The 15,074-nt window shown below is 34.9% G+C and overlaps 1 protein-coding gene across 1 annotated transcript; it reads right to left on the bottom strand.

Annotated features, from left to right (window-relative positions):
- Window positions 1-8,423: 8,423 nt before the first annotated feature.
- On the bottom strand, window positions 8,424-10,285 carry LOC139898525 (pentatricopeptide repeat-containing protein At1g31920). Its single transcript, XM_071881277.1, has one exon. It carries the CDS (start codon window positions 10,261-10,263, stop codon window positions 8,452-8,454), a length of 1,812 nt encoding a protein of 603 aa, XP_071737378.1. The 5' UTR covers window positions 10,264-10,285; the 3' UTR covers window positions 8,424-8,451.
- Between the last annotated feature and the right edge of the window lie 4,789 nt (window positions 10,286-15,074).

Raw genomic sequence — 15,074 nt, 5'->3', positions numbered from 1 at the left:
TAGGGCACTTCTTCAGCAGGGTTTTGAAACGCTCCCATGCAGTGTAAAGAGATTCATCGTAACTTTGTTTGAAGTTAATGATGTCATTCTTCAGTTTGGTTTGTTTAGAAGAAGGGAAATATTTGGTTAGGAATTTAGTCGCCATCTCCGTTCATGACGTGATGGAATCTTTTTCCAGTCCTTCAAACCAAGTTTGAGCATGATGAGTGAGAGAATAGGGGAACAAGTATATCCGGACTATATCTTGTCCTATCCCTGGCTGTTTGTAGGAGTTCGAAAAAGATATGAATTTATCAAGGTGAGAATTAGGATCGTCATTCGGTAATCCATGAAATTGACAGCTATTCTGAATGAGCTGGATGATGTGATGTTTTAACTTGAACGAGTGTCCTTGAATCTCTGGAAATCTGATTGGTCCTCCTCAACCTTCAATCGAGGGTTTTGTATTTTCTGCTAAAGTAACGCGTAACGCCATTTGGTTTTGTATTCGTGCTTCCTTGTATACTTTAGAGATTATTATGTCTGGATCAGGTACGAATAACAACGACCCTGGTCTAGATCGGGTTTGGGTCATACACTAGGTATGCCTTTTTGTTTTTAATTTTCGCAAATAAGCTAAATTATAATAAGCTAAACTAAACTAATCTAATTCTACGGTAATCTAATTTAATCTAAAGTAATCTAAGGTAATCTAAGGTGGTCTAATCTAAGGTAAACTAGAGTAATCTAAAGTAATCTAATCTAATTAACTAACTACCCTATGGTGGAATATGTTTTTGGTTCTGGCTACTGATTCCCTGGTATTTTGGCAACAAAGCTCCGCACAAACTATTCAACAAACCAAGTGGCCAGGCCGACTACGGAGAGGCAGGATCCTTTTGGTCCCAATATAATTGGCGGCTGTTCAAAAAATCCAATAACCAAGTCCGTGTATAATTGTCTTTCTTAGACACCACTAAATGCTTGTGAATAAGTTTGATTGAAAACAGTATTGCCTGATACCAGTTCCCCGGCAGCGGTGCCAAAAACTAGGTATCTCTCTTGATATGGCTGAAACGGACGGTTTTTATTTGCGCGGTGTCGTTAGGCCGCGGCTCGCCAGGATCAGCCACTCGTGGGAGAGGGTACTGTTTTAAATTTATATTTAGCGGGGCCTAAATCTTACTACTACTTATAAATAAGGGAAGTATGACCTAGAGTTGTATTTTTGAGATATCGGTAACATCGAACCTATATTGTAACCTAAGAGAGTTAGGGAGTAGTGAATATTTATTTTGGGATTTTCTAATTTATAAGATAGATAAAGTAAATGCGATAAAATTTGTAATTCAGATAAGGTTAAAGTAAGTGCATACTATGACTTCATCAGTTATTCTGCCGAGATTATGGAATGCTGGCTCATGAATAGGCAGAGGCCTTGTATTCATTACACTGGTCCTAAATGCCCCTGTCATAAGACATGTCACTGGGTACTGCGTTAGGCTTGAAGATTCTGAATAGACAGCAACGTCCCTTACCCCCGACGCCTGTGCAGTCTGACTACAGGCATACACGTTCAGACGGCTCGTCCAATTGAGCGACTCGGTTGGGTGACGTATTAACATTCCAAAATGGTCTAAACTTTCTTAAGCATATTAGAATACATGGTTTACCATATCCGAGAGACGTGATGTGCCTCAATGCTTTCGTTAATGATTGGTAAAAGATAGTTAGGCCCTTAAAAAGAGTTCAACCATAAAGAACACCATGGCCAAGTCAAGTCTGACTTCCATGAACACGTTCGGTTATCCTAACGGTCCAATCCTTTATGTGTCTAAACAAACAGTTCCTTAATTAACTAAGAATCCCTCAAGCGGGGTGCAATGCTTGAGACCGCGTTATGGTGCAGTGTACTGGTCAACACTAACCGTGTTCCATGGCCTTACTTAGCAGAGGTACAGCTTACAACGACCGCTGTGCTTCAGCGTGCACGTACGAAGTTTATATGCTTGGTGACTACACCAGCATAGTCTGGGACCGATAATGTACTAGGGGCCTAGTCAGATGTTTCACTACGAAAGAGTCCTCAGTCGGAATCCAAAGCTCGATAGACTTACTACAACCGGTGTGCCTCGGTCGATCTTACGTTGTATCCGATAGACTTCTCTTACCAAGGGGTGACACAGATAGTGTACTCTGAATCGGGGTTCGCGAATTCCCAATAATAGAGCCTATAACTACGTTCTATTAGTTGGAAAAGCGATTGAGTTTAAAGCATAATTGGAAAGCATTTCGACAACATACACAGACCATAATATTATTTCGGCATTATAACTGCTTACATTATAGCATACACTAAAGATAACTACTCGCTAATCATGGCAATAATATCATAAAACATTATATAAGATAAAGGATAGAAGTACCAGTAGATTAAACGAGTTCCGAATACAAAAGTGACAACTTCAAGACTCCAGACCGCTCCTAATGCAATCTTCAGCGTTCTTCTCCGGGTACTAGGTTTCCCGCACGGAGTCGAAGGCCTTGAGAGTATGACTAATATTGTACAAGATAGAGAAAGAAGTGAATTGAAGTGTGTGTTGGAATGAATGACAAAGACCCTTTAAATAGACTTGGAATTTGCCAGCATACGCCTGGCAGGGCGTATGGTAGCCCGTTTTTGGCAGGCCATATGCAAGGCAGGCCGTATGGTGGCTCGTGTGGCGGCACGTATATGGCAGGCCGTTTCCATACTGGCAGGCCGTATGGCAGGCCGTATGGCTTGCTGGTCAGCCTTAATTCCCTGGATCATAACTTGATTTCTTGTCTTTCACCATTTTCGCTCTAGAATCTTCGTTTTAGCTCCGATTCTCTTGATTCTTTTTGCACCGCCTTCGTAATTACTTGTTCTTCAATTCTAACCGATGAAGTGGGTATTTTTCCGACAAAGTTCGAATCTTTCTTGTTTTTGGACCTTAATACCGGGGTGAAAACGTGACTTTTTAGCCGATATCAGTGTATTAGTAAATGTTGTTTTGAACCACAAGATTTTGTATAAGTTGATTATCAAAATTGTTTGCATTCCAATGTTGTTGTACATTTGTGGAGCACCCAATTATCAAGACTTAACTATTTTGTACCCTGTTACGTAGTGTTAGAACATACACTATACTCGAAAATATATTTCATCCGCTAACGGTAGCGAACCGTCCGAATGAGGGCTCGTCAAGCCCATGTGATCACACAACATAAGTTCACATTTACACCCTGTAAGTGTAACTAATGATAATTGAATTGAGGCTTTTTGTTCTAACTCGCACGTGGAATATTTGTTTTCGTACTTGTGTTCAAAGTATAAAAGTATGATACGTATATGTTTCTCATCCCATAGTTTAAAGCGTAAAAAGTTGTTGAAAAGGTGGGACTATGATCTCACCGTAGTTGCATGCCAGAGTACTTGAAATTAAACGTTGTGCAAATGAAAGTTGCTTAGCCTTGACCTAAACAAATAAGTCGTATCAATTACCGGATACGACACAAGGTCGGTCGAAATGTGTTCAATTAGTCCTATGGCTCGTTACGACTCGATTAATATAGCATGTGAATCAAGTTGTCAAGTTTCATGCAAGGTATAAGTATAAAAGCACGTTAGAACGATTGCATAATTGTTTGTTTAAGTTTGACTAAAAGTCAAACTTGGTCAAAGTCAAAGTCAACGGGGTCGGGTATCCGACAATTTTTCTGAGATAATTAATCATATATAAGCATGTTAGAACAAGTTACATGTTAATCGGAGGTGCGTAGCATAGTTAGAATTAAACGGAATGAAGAAGAGGACGGCGTCCAAGGGTTAGGATGGCGTCCAAAATACCTGGGCTGCTGAGTTTGCTGAAATTTCACAAGTCTCGAACCAAAACACTTTTAAACACAATTTATGAACCGAGAACACTCAAAACACGTATCTTATATCGTTGGAAAGGTATTTTGACAAGGAATATAACTAAACACATTTCATCAATCAAGTTCATCATTTACAACAACAAAATCCTCGTCGAATGATCGTTAAAATTTCATTATCAAGTTTGAAGGTCATAAAATGCATTTCATGACTCGGGAATCCAATTTACACATACGATACGCCATTTCGAAGGTAATTAAACATATATTGCAACTAAACACTTACCAACAACATTTCATAGCGTTCAATGCATCAAAAGTTCGTATTTAAGTCTATCAAACCCTAACCAAAAATCACAAAATCAATAATCATGTTAGTGAAGTTTTCTTAGGCAACCTACACATCAAAATGAAGCTAGAGATGCTAGTAACACATTTAATACATGAACTTTTAACATCTAAAAACATTTAAACAACCAAAACTCAAGATCAAACTAGTCACTTTTCAAGTTCAAGCTAGTTACACCAAATTAATAAGATCGAGCATACAAAACACATATTCATGTTAGACTCGAGCCATAGACACTAATTAACACTTTTATAAGTCAAAAACATCAAGAACAAGGAATCTAGAGTTTTTAGAAAGTTACCAAAACGAGATGAAATTAGTATCAAGTTGTAGAGGAAGATGTAAGGATTCCAAATATGCAATTTGTTTTGTTGCTAGCTTCCTAACTCGAATTTGGATGATGATTCTTTGTTGAGTGGATTTGAGAGAAAAAGGAAAGTATGAAGATGGTGGTGGGTGATGAATGAATGGTGGGGTGGATACCTTGACTATTTGACCTAGTCACATCTTTGCCCACTTGACAACTTTAGTCCCTCGAGTTTAGAAGCGGGTGCGTAAATTAACCAAACGAATTATTTTAAAAACGCGAGAGTAAACGGGAGATGTTATAATCGAATAACGGAAATGTTGAAAATGCTTGTTAACGGGAGATACGAATTTAGATAACGAAAGATATTATCTATAAAAAAACGGGCGTTAAAATGAATTAACGGAAAAAGATGGGTTGTTACACCTTGGGTCCTCATGACCCAATCTTACCCAAAAATCCTAATTTAACAACAAATGGGTTTTATGTTAACTACTAACTCAAACCCTAACCCTTAACACTAATTAAAGTAAAGAAATTAAGATTAGGACTTACCACCACAATCACAACGTAGCTAGTGACTAGATGAACGACTTTAAAACTTGAGCTTAGACCCGAAATAAGCTTCTTCCTCCTTTGATTGAGCTTTCTCACACTAAAACTTCCTCTCTCTCTCTAGAATTGAAGTGGAAGGGAAAAGGTAGTTGAAAAATGGAGTAATGACACCCCCAAAACTGATCTTGTGGCCTTAAACTCGTCCCACATGTGAAAATACCAAATTACCCCTTTAAAATATCTAAAAAAATGAAAAGAGTTGTCAGCCCAATCTATGCGCCGCGCATTACTTCAGCCACGACTTCTCAGCCATTTTAATTATATACAAATATGTACAAACCGGTTTCGGGTCTTACAACGTTTTTGAATAACCAAGATAGATGCTTACTTTTATGCTTTTTATGTGATTTTTTTTTTATTTTCTTTTCATTGTTTCACTGGAAGTAAAAAAGCTGGATCAATTTTTATAGAACATATAATGATGTATAAATGTTGATCTCTTGTGAGTTCTTGCAGTAGCATTACACTATCTGATGTAGACTATTTTAAATATTTTGTACTGTACATGATTCTTGTGTGAGTATTCTTTAACTCTATTACCATGCATATACAAAAAATATAGTTCAATTTGGGCATGAAACTAAGTGAAACCTGTTTATAATTTTTCATATACGGGAATCTGAGTTGGCATGTTTACAAGGTATCGTAGAAGTTTTGTTTGTACTTTTATCGGTTTTTGATTTATCGGTTTTACAAGTTTGTAAAAGAAAATGAAACAGTGAATTTGGCTGAAGAACTTTTTGATAGGCCTATTTAGTTCAATCTTGATGCTCTTTAGACCTTACTCAATGTGTCCAATATTTATAATATTTTACTTTTTGATACTATCAAGATCATAGTCCATTTTGACCCGCTTACATTATTTCTACAAATAAGAAGCTTTCAACATGTTTAAAATTTCATTTTAGGGTTATGAAGTGATTTTGGGTCACTCAGGTACATTGAATAAGAATTTGGGTCGTTAACCAAATTTGGTGTCATTTTGGGTAAAAGGTTTAAAATGACTCTCGGGCCTACTTTGCGGGTCCGTAAGTCGAAAATGGTTAAGTTCTAATGAAACATAATAATTGGAATAGAAAGTATTCGCGACAAGCTTTAAAAAGGTATATGATATGTTTAGGTTTGTCGAGTTCAAGTATGTGTTAAATGTGTATCAAAATGTAAAGATGCAGCTGCTGATGGGCTATTGTTGTGCAGTAACAGAAATAGCAAATTATAAAAATAGTTGAGGGGGTTGTTATCTGTAAGTCATAACTTCTAAACTGTAACTTCTTTTTTAATAAATAAGCTATCTACGAAAAAGTGGATGAGTCTACTTTTTATTGGTCATAGTCCAAGGACTTAAATATTATTGTGTAGGACCCGAAAGCTACTGAAAGTCAGCTGATTTATGTATTAAAAAATTAAGTTGAAGGGTTAATTCAAGTGGGCATTTGAAACTCTTGAAAGATATCGAAAGAAGTACCGCATCCGCTGATACATGAATTATGAGAACTCTGTTAGGGTTACTAAGTTATATAAAGACATTCACGAGCCCGATATGTTAGCGTTCTTCAGAACCTCAAAGGCCATGATGAAGCTAAATGGTTACGAATGTCTTCATCTCAATCTTCAAGTCATTTGGCCTACTTCAATAGAGTACTAACGTTAAAGTCTTACATGCTAATTATTACTGAAGTACAACCTAAAGTACTAATAATCTAAAGAGTTATAGTTTGTTTAAGTCATTTTTGCAGTCAAATTTTAATGAAAATATTTAATTTTCATATCAATGTAACTCCCAATTTATGAAAATTAATTCGTTATGTCATAATTTACACATGAAATATTTTGACAAACATATTTACGAATGCATTATGAATATATATGTAATTTCAACATTGCTCTGATACCACATGTTGAATTGATACATAATAACATACATGATCAATATCATAGAAGACTCACTCTATTGTAGAACCAACAAAATTTTATGAAGTATGATTTTTCAATGTCGTTAGACTTATCGATTCCAGTAGTGTTGTCAATAATCCTAATCCAATGAAGAGATTTCTCACAACGTCTTGGTGTTCTTCTTTAGAAAATACTTAATTGACAACATATTGAGAAAATAACCACACCCCTTTATTTATGGTTATGGTGGTTATGACGATTATTTCCATCAAATAATCGCCATAAACGCTAGGGTTAATAATGTCATTAAAGCATACATAATGGTATATAAAAAATGGTAAAAGGCCATATAATAAATGGAATATTCTAACATTATACCACAAAAGCCGCATTATAGACGTTTATGGGTGTTTGTGGTGCTATCGATATGTGGGTGAGTCAACAAAAGTTGTGTTAAACATGGTCTTACCATATTAGAACATGCTCAGTTATTATTGCTGCTATATACGCCCTGATAGTTTTGAGTTTTCCTTTTTGTGTGCAACAGTAATTCTAGCCTTCTTGTTACGTCTTTGTGTTTGTTTTTGTTTACATGCTTGCTTTTTTTGTTGCGGTTACATATTGTGACTTTTATAATGGCATTTATATTAGTTGTTTGTGATGTTGTATGCTAATGATCCGTACACCACTAAATTTTAGTCACACACCACAAAATGTGTATTAAAGCATTATATAATACAACATTCTACTGCATATTTGGTGGTGTATGGCTAAAATTAGTGGTGTACGGATCACCTCCATTTTTTGTAAATGTGTTGTTTCTATTTATTGGCTACAAAATAGTGTTAGATAACATAACGCCTATTAAAAAAGGTAAAAGAAATGTGTTAACAATGAATGTATGTACGTTGAGGTTTCTAGTGTTAATGATGTTGGTTTTGTGGGAAATTCTATTTCACCACGACAAGCGACTAAAAGAAGTGTATTGCAACATAACAATCCCCCATCGCCCCTTATATAGGAATGCGTTAGTTTGTACTTCTGCTGTTCCTAATGTATCAGTAACGTCTTCACATATGGATGTTTTCCCATTTTGAGATAAACAATACTTTATATTGTACGGACTATGTTGTCACCATCTTATAAGTAAACCAATGTTTCTATGAGAATTGTTTATCGTTGTAAGGTTTTGGTGCTGCTTTTCTCATCAATGTTGGTTACAACTTTAGTTTACCGTTTTGGTCATGTGTTGTAGTTGTTGAATATTGTAACACATAAATGAACCAGTTGAGATACAAATTTTACATCTAAATAAATCTACAGTTATAGATACAAGAGCAAGTCTCGATTTACAAATAACAAAAACTGAATGAGGAGAAAAAAAAAAGTAGACAAATTATTGTATCTATTACTAAAACTCTTTACAAGTGCAAGTTCCATTTTCAAAATGATGAAATCTATTTCTATCCCTAACAATAATTCTCCTTTCAAATATTGATGAAATCATTTTAGTACAAGTGTGACAATCCTTGCACATTCTCATGTTTCTAACTATCCTAATTGTCGAACCCTGTGAAGTATGTATCAGCCCAAACGCGATCGCCAATTTCTGACTGTGTCTACTCAATCTTTCTATCTTCTCTTGTTCGTCGACATCAAGCAATACTTCTGATGTATCTGGAGAATACCCTTCAAACTTCAACTGCCATTCCATCTGGTAATTCATGTCAGATACCCGGGCCCACATGTTGTCATTCGAAACAAACTTGTATACCTTTCTTTTTACGTGAATAAAGGTAAAACCAGGCGTTTTCATCAACCCCTTTTGACCCATTTCTTTTCGGGTCAAAGCTACATTCTCCCATTTTTGAGCTTTCGCATACATGTTTGATAGTATCACGTGAGGACTATGAGTTTCTGAATTTAACTTTAGTAGCCTTTCGGCTACTTTTTCTCCTAATTCAATATCTTGACGTACCTTACAAGCATCAAGTAGACTATGCCACAAGACTTGATTTGCTTCAATCGGCATGTTCTTTATAAGGTCAAAAGCTTCTTTGACTTTTCCTGCTTTACCCATGAGATCGACCAAACACCCGTAGTGTTGAATTGTAGGCTCGATTTTATGGTCAACGTTCATCTTTATGAAAAAGTCAAGGCCTTTTTCAACTAGGCCTGTTTGGCGACAAGCAGTCAATACACCTACATAAACAACTTCATCTGGTTCAAATCCTTTTTCAAGCATCTCCGAAAATAGTGTTAAAGCTTCGGTGCCATAACCATTTAGTGCCATCCCTGAAATCATGACACTATAAGACCATTGGTTTTTCTCCTTCATTCTTTCAAAGATGGTCAACGCGTTGACCAAAGATCCACATTTTAGGTACATGTCTAGTAAAGAAGTTTCGACAATCACATTTAATCCACTTAAATTCCTTATCGAAAAACCATGTGTAGACCTTCCGGAATCTATGCCACCCAAATTCGTACATGAAGATAGAACACACACTAAGACACTCTCCTCAGCCCTCCAACAACTTTGACTAGTCAACTCTTGAAAAAGGCTAAGACACTCGCTCCACATTTCATTAGTAGCATGAGCTGCAATAAGTGCACTCCAAGTAGCCAAATTTCTATCAGAATCAATCATTTGCATGAAAACCGAACAAGATTTCGTTATTTCGCCACACTTTCCGTACATACTTATCAAACTGTTCTTCACAAACACATCATCTTCAAGTCCATTTTTGAAAACATGCCCATGAAACTGCATTCCTTCTTTAAGTCTGTGCAAACAAGCACACCCTTTGAGAAGTGATGGATATGTAAAATTGTTTGGTTGAATTCCCATTTCAAGAATTTGTTCATATAACAATATAGCTTCATGTAGATTCATATCTTTGATATGCCCTCTAATCATTGTGTTGAATTGATACAAATTTGGATTGTCGATTTGTTCGAAAACCAAGGTGGCATACTCCATGCTGCCCCAGTTAGATAAAGCACAGGTTGAGATAAGATTGCTTGTACAAAAAGAGCTATGAACTAGACCTAATTTAAGAATTAGACAGTGGGATTGCTTTAATTCTTGCATGTTTTTGCAATTTTTCAAAAGAGAAATGCATTCTTGTTCTCTTGAAGTGAAGTTTGATATTTTTGTGTGATGGTGATCTTTTTGGGGTTGTGGTAAGAATAGGTTGTGGTGGACTGATGTCCCAGCCATTATGTCACATATGCACCATTAATGGATGCAATTGTGTGTTCGGGTACTTGGGTGGGGAGAAAATATAGGTTTTTGTTATTGATAAATAGTTAAAACTAAGAAAGTTTCTTTGTAAATTTAATGGGAATGTTTTTATTTTTATGTTCTCCTTGGGAGAACTGAGGAAAGGATCTGATCCATGAATTGTAAAGATGAAGTTATATACAAAGAAAGTATGTAAGGGACATTATCATGTAGATAAATGGATAGGATAACGTATCTTTGAGTATATCGGCCCCACTTGAAAAAAACAAAGCTTCATTTTCTTGAGAGAAAAAGTGTACCAAAACCTAGTGATTTCACATTTTCACCTCTTAAAGATTTGTTTTAGAAGATTTGCACTTCTGTTTTGATTATGCATCTCTAACTAATTCTTAATAACAACAATCCTTCTAATAGCTTCCAGGGTTAAACTATAGCCTTGCCTGAATAACTATTAGCAGAAATAAATTGTCTCATTAAAGGGTTAATAATAGTTAATCCTACAGTTTTTCTACTTTAAACTTCAAGTTTATTTCTAATCATGTGATAATACAGGTTTGCACTTACTTATTGGTTTAACCCTTCAAATGGTTAAATTACTAAATATTTGAAAGTTTGATGATTAAACTGAGTGAAGTTAAAAAGGGTAAACTAATACTTATTATGAAAAGTAAATGTAAGGGTTAAACTATCAAAATTTCAAGAATAAATAAATACTCCTGGCATACAAGCATTGTTGTACGGGATCCAAGAGAATACTATGAAAATGTATATGGCGGTTTTGTTGCCCTTCTTTGTATACCCGAAAAGAAAAAGAAAAAACAAGATGTGAAACTTTCGTCACCAAACACATACTCGTGTCTTTTACTATAACTGTTGTTACAATCTTCCGTTAATTTAGGCCATGTGCAAAACACATACAACAAAAAAAAAATCATCGAACCCCGCAAGCTGCATGATAAGAGAAGGTAAAGCGTTCTACCCGAAGGTAAAGAGACTGTTTCCGTAAAGACGTATGTAAGTTAGCTCATGCGCAAAAACAAGCGAGGTCTTGTTTAATTATAGTCAACCTCACAAGTTTAGTAAACAAGACTTTTGAACTCCAAGATCCTTCCATTGAGGATTTTTCTGTATTATACGAAACAGAATGGCATAATGTGAAAAGGAACTTAACTAATGGCGACTAATTATCAGAGAAAACATGATTAGTCATCAGGTAACTCTACAACTCAGACATACATGGGTTTATTTGCACCCGTAAAGTAAAAAAGCTAGAGCTGCACAGTTAAAATGTTCGATACATCATATCATAATTATTATGATACACACACACACACACACACACAAAAATTCCGTAGCTCTCGTCATTACCCCAATTAACATTTAACATCCAACAGTAATCAAAAGTTTGCTAGTAAAGCCAAATCAAAAGTGTTATACAAGATAACAGATATACAACCAAAAAACAGAGAACGCACCTCAGTCATTAATTGAGACCCCTAAATTACAAGAGGTCGATGGCACTCCGAGATGTTGATACAAAACATAAGTTATTGTGTGTATCAAGCTAGCTCCATTGTTTCTATTCCTTGGTGTAAATGAGTTATCTCCTTAGTATAAAAACACATCACAATGCTAATAAATAGCTGTATAAGAGTATCATTTAACCGATTAACATCAATTTTGATATCGACGAAAACGTATAAACAGGGGATAATATGTGTTATCTACCGGTACGAGACAGCTATGGCCGTAATGAATCAACAGATCGGCGTCAAGTGCGGCGGCGGAGAGATCGATGGAACACGCACCGTACGTGACGTCACCGAGGACGAAAAAAAGGGTCGACGTCAGCGAAGGTGGTGATGATGTCAGAGATGATTCAGGAGTACATGAGGAGGCCTTCGGGGAACTGAAGAGCAACGCGCTTGGAGGAGGTGGATCGTACGCGCCAGATGGATTTGTGGATTTCGAAATTGTAGTTGGACGGAAGAAGGGCGATGCCGGCGTTTAGGGCTGGGTTGTTGGTTATTGAGTCTGGAATTTGTTTTTTTATGAAACGGTTTGGTTGACGTGGCGGTGGTTTGGTTTGTTCGTTGGTGGTGGTGATGGCTGTAGGTGGTTGTGGAAGTTGAAGGTTGGGTTCCATCTCCGGTGAAATGGCGTTGGTGGTTAGGGTTTAAGCTGCGTAGACGATTGTTATTCGGCAGTTACGTAGTTAAGTTGGGTACACCAGTAACACCTTCATATTGGGTATAGACCAAGTGTTATTCAGATCATGACACATATATGATGTTGTATGAGCAATATTAGTTGCGTAATGACCGCTACTCTTTTTTTCCTTTTTTGAAAAAAAAAAAAAAAAAAAAAAAAAAAAAAAAAAAAGTGATCTTTCGTAAAAGATGAAAGAAACAAAACAAGCGTAAAACAAGTCGAGAAAAAATAAACAAGTAGAGAAAAGAAAGTAGGAAAGTATTAATTTCAGATAATTTAAATAGTAATATCGGACTTGGGAACAAATGAAGTATTTTTGAATTTTTTTACAAAGATGTTATTATATTATGTTTTGTTAACTATTAAAAATTAATTTTAAAATATGCATATTTAAATTTTGAGGTGAAGTGAATGAAAAAACGATAATTACAAGGATTCGAACCTGGGTTCTATACGACATTATCGAATAATTATAGATTTGATAAATATCAATACTGACATTATCGAATACTAATTTATACAATTATCATGTAATGCACGGGCTCAAGTTAATATTTCATATTAATGCTTTCTATACGAATATAATTAGTAATTAATAATTTTTCATGGCAATTGTATTATACATTTGATAAAAGATCAATACCCTAACGTTATCGAATATTAATTAGTACAACTGTCGTGCAACGCACAGGCTCATAAAACTAATATATATATATATATATATATATATATATATATATATATATATATATATATATATATATATATATATATATATATATATATATATATATATATATGGGCAGGATCAATGGGGAAGTAACCAATCGGGGGGAAGCAAATTTTTTTTCTTCGCTTTTTTGGAATTTTTTTCCCGGCATTAAGATCACACGAAAATATGAACATTTAGAAAAGACACTTCGTGATGAATGTTATTATTTAGGCGGGAAAACGATCGACAAAAATAACATTCAAGATAATATTGTTCGTGAAGAATGTGAACGTTTTTTTTTCATGTTTTATGAAGTAAAATTTAGCTCGATTTAGAGTTTAGGGTTTGGTGTTTAGGGTTTAGGGTTTGGTGTTTTGGGTTTATTCCATAAACCCAAGACACAAAACCATAAACCCTAAACCCTAAACTCTAAACCGTTCGTGTTAAAAACTCAATCTAAATCCTAAATCTAAACCCTAAACCCTAAATTTCTAAACCCTAATATCTAAACCATAATATCTAAACCCTAATATCTAAAACCTCAACATACGCTCGAAAAATGAAAGGACCCGTTCATATACATTATAAACGATTCATAATAGTTGATTACATCGCGAGGTATTTGACCTCTATATGATAAATTTTACAAACATTGCATTCGTTTTTAAAAGACAAACTTTCTTTACATCAAAAATTGACGGCATGCATACCATTTCATATTACATCCAACTATAATTGACTTAATATTAATCTTGATGAACTCAACGACTCGAATGCAACGTCTTTCAAAGTATATCATGAATGACTCCAATTAATATCCTTAAAATGAGCTAATGCACAGCGGAAGATTTCTTTAATACCTGAGAATAAACATGCTTTAAAGTGTCAACCAAAATGTTGGTGAGTTCATTAGTTTATCATAATCAATCATTTTCGTAATAGTAATAGACCACAAGATTTCAGTTTCCATAAATAACCGTACACTCGCAAGTGTATAAAAGTATTCTATAAGTTGTTGAGCGCTTCGGTAACCATACTTAACAATTAATGTGGCATATTCCCTTTATTATGAAATCTCCCTACACTGTACCAAGTGTAGTAAAAACGAAGTACTATGCAACCGTTTACGATACTAGAGCGACTAGTCCGGTTGGGGTTATCAAACCCGATAGATCTATCAATAGGATTCGCGCTTACATGCTCTTACAACATGTAAATATTAGTTACCAAGCTAGTAGGGAAAAATATGCAAAGTGGTACAACTCAACGTAGAATATGTTTTTAGTACTTGTGTCCATTTCGTAAAACAGTTATAAAACAGCGCATGTATTCTCAGCCCAAAAATATATATAAAAAGGGAGTAATGAAACTCACAATACTGTATTGCGTAGCAATTATGTATATGACGGCACTGAACAAGTGCAGGGTTTGTCTCGGATTCACGAACCTATATCATATATATATATATATATATATATATATATATATATATATATATATATATATATATATATATATATATATATATATATATATATATATATATATATATATATATATATATATATATATATATATATATATATATATATATATATATATAACATATAATATTGATAAAACAAATTTATATATTAATTATATAATATTTTACTTGTTTAAGTTAGTAATTAGTTGTTAGTCTTATTTTAAATCATATATAGATTTCCTGATTTTAAATAGTCAACTCCCGATAGGTATATCTCATAGTGTGTTCGACTTCTATAGGTGTAAGAGCCATTGTTGGAAAGGTATTTGAGTCCTATAACCAGCCATAGTCGGCATATGTTCTGAATCGGAGTATAGGTTAGTTAAAATTTCATTT

This window comes from Rutidosis leptorrhynchoides, chromosome 3, assembly GCF_046630445.1.
Source record: "Rutidosis leptorrhynchoides isolate AG116_Rl617_1_P2 chromosome 3, CSIRO_AGI_Rlap_v1, whole genome shotgun sequence".
Classification (NCBI taxonomy): Eukaryota; Viridiplantae; Streptophyta; class Magnoliopsida; order Asterales; family Asteraceae; genus Rutidosis; species Rutidosis leptorrhynchoides.
Note: the sequence above shows the minus strand (reverse complement) of the source record. Positions and strands in the feature narration are given on the sequence as shown.